Below are 10,730 nucleotides of genomic sequence, written 5' to 3' on the forward strand. Positions count from 1 at the left end.
GTTGGAATGTTTTATAGATTTAACGTTCTCTTGTTTGTTTCAGAAAACAAAGTAACAGACACTGAAGCCATACAGTAAGTATCTTTGCAGGAAAATATAGGGAATGAGGGCTCCATACACCTCTGTGCTGGATAAACCACAGAACAGGGTTGAGGAATCTGTGGCTCTTCAGTAGCTGGCTAAAACTCCTGAGCATTGACCTTGCTGGCTGGAGCTGATGGGAGCTGAAGTCTTAACAATAGCAGAGGACCATAGCTTCCCCAGCCCTGCTAGAGTTAGGGGTCTTGTAAGGAACAAGTTATCTAGAAGCTTGCTTGGTGGGGCATATCCTTTATCCTACCTGTAGCAAATTCCTTTTGAAAAGTTCCCACGGCTGAGGATATTGTGGGTGTTCTCTAACTGCATCATAATGGTGAACAAATGCTTTATTTATGTACAGTGGTACCTCACAAGACGAATGCCTCGGAAGACGAAAAATTCGCAAGACGAAAGAGTTTTTCGTTTTCTGAGTTGCTTCGCAAGACGGATTTCCCTATGGGCTTGCTTTGCAAGACGAAAACGTCTTGCGCCTTTTTTAAAAAACCACCAATGCATTCCTATGGGAAACCGTCAATACACAGTGGTGCTTCGCAAGACGAAAAAATTCACAAGACGAAAAAACTCGCAGAACGAATTCATTTCATCTTGCGAGGCACCACTGTAGATCAGGCAACAATCTGCCCCCCCCCCCCACCCCGCCCCATCATTCTTTATTTTTCCTTGGTGTCACAAGGTCACAGGCCTACTGAGGTGAGCAGGGCTGAGCAACTGGATCTTGCTCCATCTATGGTGGAGCAGTCTCTTTGCTGGCAGAAAACTTCAAAATATTGATGGGTAGGTAGCTTGCTACTAAAGGAAAAGTGGCAGTGATTATTGACTACCACGGTAGATTTCATGAAAGGTGTAAGTGAGATAAAGAAAACCGCACCCTGATCTTTTATTCCAAGCAGATGCTGAGCGTCTTTAGCACCAGAAGGCTCAGACATGACAAAGTGACAATCTCAGAAAATTTCACCTCAAGAGTGTTTATACATATCTGGCACTTAAGTCCGATCTTTCTACATTACAAAGATAATTGTCAACCAGTTTTCTGCCTGCTTCCCTACACATGCTGAGAAATGAAATGTCAGAAGCAGCCTTCAGCGTTCTTTGATTCTGCTCATTGAAAGCAGTATTTCTTTCAAAGCTCTTTCAGTGAGACTGTGTCTCTCTACCCTCCATAAAAAAATTCATTAATGGATCCCAAAGCTATACCAACAGAATTCCTCACCAGGATTCTCCTTGCTGTAGGAATATCAAGGATCTGCTCACCAGTGGAACTTTGACATTTTACTAAAGAGTTCAGTGTAAATATGAATAAGCAGTAAATCTGCTTGTTAACTTTTTAACACAAGTGAAATAAACTTTTTAGCAGTGAAATGGAGGAAGAAAAGAATCTTTGTACCTGTGTTTTATGCATGCACACATAATCTAAGTGCTAGCTGTCGTGTTTTATTTTTCCTTTGTAGGTTCCAGAACACTCAACATTTCTTCTAACTGGATTGGAAAAAAGGAGAGACCCTCCAGCAAGAACTATGGACTTGTCTTCCTTTGCCTTGTTCAGGAGGTGTTCACCAAATAGCCATATCCCTCTCTCTTTGGCAGGATTATAAGGGTCCGCTTACCTTTCTTCATAGCACCTGAATTTATACAAGATGAGTGACATGTTAGAAAAGTCTCTCTCAGGATTGAAGTCTATTATGGGCCACTTGCCGCAAGGGCAGAGCCTAAAGTTTCACCAGTGATGGAGATACTGGTTATATAATCTGTGGCCACTGGACTACCTTAAAAGAAAAACAAGCCCTGAAACAAATGTTCTGGATTATAACCAAAAGGAGAACCTCCCTGGCATAAAATTTGATGTCCAAAGCTAATCACAAGTCTAAAAGACTCCCATTTGCAAACAGTGTGTCTTTTAAAAAACACTAGGTTCTTTTCCTTTGTTTTTCCCTTTGCAAGATTAGTTAATGAAAAGCAACAAATCTGACAGCCAGCTACTGCGGTGCCTTTTTATTGCTAACAAATTACTTGCATTTCAAAAGTTTTTCTAGTGCAGTGGGGAAAGGGCTGCAGAAGCTAGAAGTCTATATCCATTTTCAACAACAGATCAAACAGGCTTTTAGTTATTCAGCCTGTGGACATGCTATTCCATAAAGTGATTAGAAATTGCCATGCCTTAATAATTAAAAAAGTTGAAAACCCTTCTAACCACTCTATGAAGGGTAAATAGATTGCTTTCCTGTTTAAGTCAAGATTGTGATGCCAATGGAGGAAAAATAGCAGAGCATTTCTTCCTTCTTCCCAGATGTTCAATTGCTACAGCTCCCAAGAATGGCCAGCTACTCAAGGAGCCTCAATATTTCCTAGATTTGCGAGTTTGTATGACTAAATATAAAATTGTGTTTAATATACATACACTGTATATTTTATAAATTAATACAGCCAGAGGTTCAATTACAGTTTACCTATTATTATTCCTGTAAGTGCTGGTAGCTCTCTGGCAGCCCATTCGGCAATTGCAAAAAAGGAAAAAAAAAAAAGGGGGGGGGAGCAGCCTTGTTCCCTAGAAAGCTAATCCTGGCAGCCTTAAAGAGTTGTAAATATAGTTTCTTCAGCAAAAGATAGCACTAACCATTCCCAGCAGGAAAAGGCCCTTTCCACAGATATCACAAAAGGATAGCCTCTACGAGGAGGACTCACTGGAACCAATAAACATTTAGGTTTATTCCAATTATTTACATAAGTTTTGCAGCAGTATTAGCTAAAGGATCCCCCTCCCCACAGAAATTGCATTTTTCACTACAGACCTTCTCAAAAGGCATGGGCTGTAAGAGAAAATCATATACTTAATATGACTAATACAAGATCTCCAAACTCTCTCCATTGCAAATTGCAGCATTTTAGTTGGATGTTCTGTAATTTGCCCTGTTTTATGAAAAGAAATAGAAATCTGGATTTCTCATTCAGGGAAGGCTTCTTCAAGAGCAGTAGAAGAAAAGGAGAACTTTTAAGAAGGCCTAGCTGGTATAGATTAGCAGGAGTAGACACAACACCAAAGGACCACAGATTGCATTGTCGGAGTAGTGTTAAAACTACATTTTAAGCTTTTCTAGCATTTTAAGCACTGATTTGTCTGAGCAGCCAATCATGTACTGCCACAATGAACCTAGGCATTGAGAAAATATGCATTTTCATGTTTCATTAGCAAGTAGAGAATTTATCATGCCCTGTTTCTGATGTTCAGGTTGTGAGCAGCTTATGTAGCCAAAACAGCACCAGGCTTTGGGGGGGGACTTCATGGTTTGGAAAAGTACAAAAAATAAAATCATATGGGGGGGACGGCAACTAAAAATGGACAGAACCCCAAAACAGCCATGAGGCCACACAATGCTGATGGGAGGGGAGAATTGGAATGAAGAGGTGGAATACTGAACAGAAGCACTCCATGTGCTACAACGTTTTGTCTCCGGTCTTACTTACAAGCACTTAAATTCCAACTGCTTCAGTTTAATTGGCTTGAGGGCGCATGAAGGCAATCTCACTGTTAAAAATACAGCTTCCAAGGTGCAAAAAAGGGGGTGGGGGAGGAAAGGGTTAGTAATCCCGTCAGCTAAATAGCACATTTTTCCAGGCCCAGTAAATTGACAAAGATAGTGAGAGGTCTTCAAAGCCGGTTTCTTGTCTGCCGCACAGCAACACTGGTTTCCCCCCCAGGCACAGTCTAAAGTAGAACAGTCTGTATCAAGTCAGTATTTTATAGCCAGATTGAGGCATATATAATGCAGCAATAAACTAAAAAAGATTTTATTCTGTCAAAGTTATTTTGTTTTGCATTTTAGATTAAAATACAATTTATTTAAAAGCTAGTCTGCTTTCTTTAAGAATACGTGAGGACGCCAGTTGGCTACCAAAATCCTGTTCCTTTACCAACAATTTTAGCAGTTGTCAGCCACCAACAACCAGCAAACCTGTTTGCTATTACTTTACCCTTATTGACCACTACCTCTCATTTTTACACAACTGATGCATTTTCATTCCCCAATGTTCAAGCCAATTCTAGACGTAAACAAGATTATACCAGTACCAAACTTCAGAGATTTTTAAATTTTATGTACTTAGTCTGAATCAGACCCTTCGCCATCACTCTCTGAATCTGAGAGATCGTTTTTCTCTGCCGCTTCCTCCTCTTTCCGCCTTCGTTCTTCTTCACGGGTCAGCAATTTCTTAAATATATTATACTCTTCCAATGAGGAACAGGCCATTTTTTCTATAAAGTCACTTTCAGAAGCTCTGATTATGCTTTTCAGTTTGGGGTTGACAACCTGGGTCTGTCCTTTCTTGTCAGGAGTTTGAAAGAGTCCCAACCGCTCCAAGAAAATAACCCGGTTTTTTATCTCAGCCAGTGATGCTTGGAACAAACCAGAATTCACGATTTCTCTGTGTTTAATCCCCATCCTGAAATAAGCAAACTGAGAAAAAGAAGAAGGAATCAAACTTTGAATAAGCTATTATCAATATTCGATACTAGACTGTGAACCAAGGGATGGAAAGGGTTTATTATTTGGCTAAACGTGTTTCGGGATCTTTACCTTTGCTTCTCTACTGTGCCTCTTTTCCTGCCTTTATAGTCAAATCAAGGAGGTTACTAGTTCACTAACACCAGTGCCATTGGATTCCATAATGTTTCCCTCCTAAAACTGGAAAAAACATCTGAAGTCCTTAAGAAGCAGTTGTGGCAACAAAGGTTGAGACAAGAGTAGCCATCCAGAGAAATTCCATACAAAACTAAGAGTGAGATACAGCACAGCATGGAGGAGTGTGCGTCTGCAAAATGGTTTCTTCCCCTTGCAGCCCAGCAACCCCTCCCAGATCTTGAGTGGGTCAAACAGATCCCAGGGTGCATGGGAGCTGCAGGAGGGGAAACCCTGAAATGTCATTGCACAAACAGGCTTATGTTGTGCAAGCAAACAACTGTTGCTTGATGTGACCCAAAAATATGAAGTCACAGCCTTTAATGCAATAAATTCAAAAGCATGTCCATAAGATAGCAGAGGAAAGTCAAATGTTACATTTCTCAGGGCCCACATGAGATATTCTAGAAACAAATCAATGGAATAGGAAGCACAAAAGCAAAGTTTATTCTAGCTTCTATTATCTATATCGGTATTTGGAAGAGGGGAAAGAAAAGATCTTATTTTTAAAGCCCTAAAAAATGAGGGACGCGGGTGGCGCTGTGGGTAAAAGCCTCAGTGCCTAGGGCTTGCCGATCGAAAGGTCGGCGGTTCGAATCCCCACGGCGGGGTGCACTCCCGTCGTTCGGTCCCAGCGCCTGCCAACCTAGCAGTTCAAAAGCACTCCCGGGTACAAGTAGATAAATAGGGACCGCTTACTAGTGGGAAGGTAAACGGCGTTTGCGTGTGCGGCTCTGGCTTGCCAGAGCAGCGATGTCACGCTCGCCACGTGACCCGGAAGTGTCTCCGGACAGCGCTGGCCCCCGGCCTCTTTGAGTGAGATGGGCGCACAACCCTAGAGTCTGTCAAAACTGGCCCGTACGGGCAGGGGTACCTTTACCTTTAAAAAATGAGTTCTATGGAAACTCCCTGCTAAAGCATATATTTGGTCTTTGCAAGATCTGTGAGTGGGATCTACTGTGACTGGAAGCCTACCAGCTAATCCACTCTGGGAATGTGCACTGACACTATATATTTGATATATAGAAATTGTCTATTATGAATTTCTGAAAATATAATGCAGCATACATTACCTGGAATTTGTATTCCACATCACCTAGCTCCTCCAGCAAAATATTTGGGCATGTTTGCAGAATTTTTGATATCTGCTGCACAGAGAAAAGGCATTTTTCTTTGAGGAGATTCTCTACGACCTCAATTCTCTTTTGTGGCAACGTAAAAATTCTTGGGAAATGAATTGCCATATGGTTAAGGCCCACTGTTAAAATAAAGAGGAAAAAGACATAAACAATCATACCCTAGGCTTACCTTTTTGGTTTGCTCCTCAGTAATAAAATAAAATTATTATTATTATTATTATTATTATTATTATTATTATTATTATTATTTATTATTTGTACCCCGCCCACTCTGGGCGGCTTCCAACAAAGATGAAAAATACACTAAAATGTCACATATTAAAAACTTCCCTGAACAGGGCTGCCTTCAGATGTCTTCTGAATGTCAGGTAGTTGTTTATCTCTTTGACATCTGCTGGGAGGGCGTTCCACAGGGCGGGTGCCACTACCGAGAAGGCCCTCTGCCTGGTTCCCTGTAACTTGGCCTCTCGCAGTGAGGGAACCGCCAGAAGGCCCTCGGAGCTGGACCTCAGTGTCCGGGCAAAACGATGGGGGAGGAGATGCTCCTTCAGATATACTGGACCGAGGCCGTTTAGGGCTTTAAAGGTCAGCACCAACACTTTGAATTGTGCTCGGAAACGTACTGGGAGCCAATGTAGGTCTTTCAAGACCGGTGTTATATGGTCTCGGCGGCCGCTCCCAGTCACCAGTCTAGCTGCCGCATTCTGGATTAGTTGTAGTTTCCGGGTCACCTTCAAAGGTAGCCCCACGTAGAGCGCATTGCAGTAGTCCAAGCGGGAGATAACTAGAGCATGCACCACTCTGGCGAGACAGTCTGCGGGCAGGTAGGGTCTCAGCCTACGTACCAGATGGAGCTGGTAAACAGCTGCCCTGGATACAGATTTGACCTGTCCCTCCATGGACAGCTGTGAGTCCAAAATGACTCCCAGGCTGCGCACCTGGTCCTTCAGGGGCACAGTTACCCCATTCAGGACCAGGGAATCCTCCACACCTGCCCGCCTCCTGTCCCCCCAAAACAGTACTTCTGTCTTGTCAGGATTCAACCTCAATCTGTTAGCCGCCATCCATCCTCCAACCGCCTCCAGGCACTCACACAGGACCTTCACCGCCTTCACTGGTTCTGATTTAAAAGAGAGGTAGAGCTGGGTATCATCCGTACTCCCTGTGTACCTGTTATACATACAGCCACCCACTCCTTCAGGCTAAAAATGTTTCCAGAGTATATGTCTGGCTCATTATTTATTGTGCAGAACTTTGTGCATTTGCATGTGTATGTACTGCAACTGCACAATGCAGGAATAAAGGAAACACTGAGGAGCAAATGAAAAAGGAAATGAAACAATGATTAACAATACAGAAGGAATTCTTTAGATGGAGAAATACAACTTTTTCATATAAAACAAATTTGGAGGACTAGAAGAAAGCCTGAAAGGAAAAATTATGCTTTTACATCCTTTTCTAACCCAAGTTTTATGCAAGCACTTTTAAAATCTGCAATTCAGTTTCAAACTTTCCCTTTTCTGCTGTATTTGTAGCATCTGGGAGCACCTGGAGATGCAGATTTGCCCTTTACATTCCACCTACAATTGTGGGCCAAACTTTCACAGCTGGATCTAATCTTCTTTAAAAGACCACCTAAATCTGTGATGTATAAAGTGATTGATGAACATATATTTCTATCAATGTAATGGAGCCATGGTTCCTATCACTGCATGCGCAACTTAATTTGCACCCTTTCCTAGAGATCAGATTTTCTGTCATTTATTCCATATAATGCCCACCAGAAGAGTTAAAGATAATGCTTACAGGCCCCAAACAGGGTTACAAAAATCCAGCATGGCCCACAGCACACAATTCAGTACAGATGTTCCACTCATTGCATAGCACAGAGAAAGCATTACCTTCCTTGAACGCCAGCCTCCTCAGCAGATCTGCACGGTCCTTTATATGCTTTGATGACATTCCCAGCAATTCAGGGCTCTTCTGTAAGACATTTAGTGTGGCATCTGTGCTTAAACCCAGAAGAAGGAGCTCTGAAACTACAGCCAACCTGAGCTGAGGAGGTGCATATGGCTGCAAGCTGAACAAGTGTGTTATCTGAGCAGGGCTTAGCCCCATGTCCAAGAATGGATCTGCCACCTTCCCCAGCTTCAGGAGATCTGAATCAGCTGGAATCTCTGGCTCTACTTGGGAAGTAGCAAGAGTCTCTAGAAGCTTCTGAGAGGCTTCATTGGTCTCTGTTTTACAGCTTCCATGGGACATATTTGCTTCACTTTGTCCAGAAGAACTGGTGCCAGTCAATCTGCAGCCCAGGTGTTGAAGAGAGCATAGAAGGGCAAGTGGTGATGCCTTCAGATAAGACAATTGGATAGAGTGACAGGCAAAGGGGACAAATTTGTGCTTCTTCAAGACCTAAAGGAACAGACAACAAATTTTAATATATTATAAATTACAGTCATACCTCGAGTTAAAGTTACTTCAGGTTGAGCATTTTTGGGTTGCACTCCGCGGCGACCCAGAAGTAATGGAACACGCTACTTCCGGTTTTCGCCGCTCGCTTCTGCACAGATGCTCAAAATGATGTCACGCATGCGCAGAAGCGGGTTGCGTTCACTTCAGGATGCGAACGGGGCTCCGGAACGGATGCTGTTCGCATCCAGAGGTACCACTGTATTGTGTTGTTCAGAAAACTGTAGGCATCAGAACTAGGGGACCAAAGCATCCTTGCAAAAATGAAACCACACAGTCATTCTAACAAGTTTTTCAAGCCATCAGACTAGTAGTATGAGTCCATGGTGGTCATTTACTCTGTCAATGTTTGCATTACAGTGATGCCCACAAGCACCATGAAGACAAATAATAATATTGATTTATAATCATAAAAGGGGTCATGGATTACTATATACAAAACTCAATCCGGTCTGGTATAAGTAACAAATACAATGAATCTTACACTGCTGATCCATCTCAGATCATTTGTTAGCCAACACTTGCAAAGCACCAGTTTCAAAGCAGCTCTCACTATCCCCTAAAGTAGTATGCTCTCAAAATCACAGTGCGGACTAAATGTATTTTAATCCATTTACAACAATGTTAGCTGAAGATGGTTTAAAAAGGTAGTTTCCAAACCTCCAATTCATAGTTACAGACTGGCAATTCTAAACTATATTAACTACTGTATTGTTAAAGACATGGCCATTTTTTCCAAATTAAGAAAATACTATGGATGTATACACCTGGGAGTAAGTCCTATTTTACTTGGTGGAACTTACTTCTACCAATTAAGTTTAGGATAGCCATTCACATACGAAACACTAAGCATACCTTAGGAGGGTATAACAGTGAAAACTAATCTATTACTTATCCATTTAAAAGCTTGTACGTCCCATCTTTTTTCACCAAGTTTACTTGGAAGCTTAAGCTTATAATAACATAAACATCAAATTTCAAGCAACACAAACAAACCAAAACACACAACCAGAAAAGGAAAGGCGGACTCTCTAAGTTGCCATTAATTGACTAGAAGCCCTTTCAGGCAAACTGTTCTCTCTTGCTGCCATCCTACCCCCACAGGTAACATGGGGGTACCAATACCAACTTACTATACACCCTTGTTGCAATGATTCAGTGATTAAAGTGCTGTTATTTACTTCAGGGGTGGGAAACCATTGCTCCCCCCAGACGTTGCTGGACTACAATTCCTATCATATTTGCTGCATATTTTGGGATCTCTGCTGGGGTTCTCTCACCAAACAGTACTTGCCCCAAACCTGGATCTTTGCATCCAAGAAATTATTCTTTTATGCACTTTCCCCCCCTCTTTACTTGCCAATCAACATTTAGCTGTTCTTATTTTATCTGTAAGCCACCTTGAGTCTCTGTCAGAGGAAAGGCGGTATACAATAAGCAAATGTATAATAAATAAAATAATAATAATTCTAAAGAGGCGTTTGGAAAGAGAAGTGGGCAAAGCGCCACGGACTCTAATGAGAGCCGTGCCAGAAAAGCCTCTGCAAGGGCAGGAACGAGCCAGGCTGCAGGCACAAGAACACGCGTGTATCTCGCGTGTCGGCCTGCTACCACGAACGCGAGGCTCAACGCGCAGAGGTAACGCTTGGGCTCCACTCCGTCTAGGCTGTCTCCCACCGTGAAGCTGGGAGTCTCTCGCACATCCGCCACGGGGCGGCGAAGAAGCTGGTGCTGGTGGGCCTGGGTTTCCCGCGAGGGCGCGTCGCCTCGGGGCCAGAGCTCTACCGGCCCAGCCAAGCCCTGCCGCCAAGACTCCTCCCTACCTGCGCGCAGAAGCGCCCCAGCTGCGCGCCCCTCATCTTGCGAAGTTTCCTCTCCGGCGCGAGGCGCTCAGAGGAGGAAGGTGTTCGGGCAAACGCCTCCCCCCTCGGAAACGGAAGCTGAAGGGACAGTTCCGCCGCGCGGTTGAGGGCTGAGCGACCTCCCCGGTCCCTTCCCGTGCAGGAGAAATTTAGCTGCGTTTAGGCCGATCGATGCGGAGGGCAATTGAGCTTAGGAAGTAATCTCTGCTATTCTCCCGTAAAGAGTCGCTTCAGGTGACATTGTTAAAGTCATACCCTTAAGATTTAAGTGCTCGGGGTGGGAGCTGGGGAATCTGTAATGCGCACACCTGTCCCACTCAAAATAATGTAGCTAGACGCGTCCAGGAGATGGGATTTGACCGCGGCCCTTGTTTACCAAAACAGTGTTCGCTCGGAGGCAAACGGGGGATTAGTCACACCCCACTTCGAAGATATATATACAGTGCCGGATTTACCTGTAAGCTAAACAAGCTATAGCTTGGGGGCCCCAA

At 43.4% G+C, this 10,730-nt stretch overlaps 2 protein-coding genes across 3 annotated transcripts in view; one reads left to right on the top strand and one right to left on the bottom strand.

Annotated features, from left to right (window-relative positions):
- The window catches only part of SNED1 (sushi, nidogen and EGF like domains 1), a 71,263-nt gene extending 67,323 nt beyond the window's left edge, over positions 1-3,940 (top strand). Inside the window, exons 32-33 of the mRNA XM_083443075.1 lie at positions 44-74; positions 1,548-3,940. Of these exons, the coding sequence (XP_083299201.1) occupies positions 44-65 (22 nt within the window). The 3' untranslated portion in view covers positions 66-74; positions 1,548-3,940. The remainder of the gene's footprint in view (positions 1-43; positions 75-1,547) is intronic.
- MTERF4 (mitochondrial transcription termination factor 4) lies at positions 938-10,309 on the bottom strand. 2 transcript variants are annotated; one of them, XM_083443097.1, is made up of 5 exons: positions 10,201-10,309; positions 7,810-8,320; positions 5,843-6,027; positions 4,194-4,547; positions 938-1,718 (listed from the first exon to the last, which is right to left on the bottom strand). In XM_083443097.1, the coding sequence occupies exons 1-4, from the start codon at positions 10,234-10,236 to the stop codon at positions 4,194-4,196; spliced, it is 1,086 nt and encodes a 361-aa protein (XP_083299223.1). In that variant the 5' UTR covers positions 10,237-10,309; the 3' UTR covers positions 938-1,718. The 2 variants fall into 2 exon arrangements, with proteins under 2 accessions (XP_083299223.1, XP_083299224.1); XM_083443098.1 differs by lacking the exons at positions 938-1,718; positions 10,201-10,309 and adding an exon at positions 9,511-10,011 and having other exon boundaries at positions 3,867-4,547.
- Positions 10,310-10,730: the final 421 nt, after the last annotated feature.

This window comes from Podarcis tiliguerta (assembly GCF_965153285.1).
Source record: "Podarcis tiliguerta genome assembly, chromosome: 5".
In the NCBI taxonomy this organism is placed as follows: domain Eukaryota; kingdom Metazoa; phylum Chordata; class Lepidosauria; order Squamata; family Lacertidae; genus Podarcis; species Podarcis tiliguerta.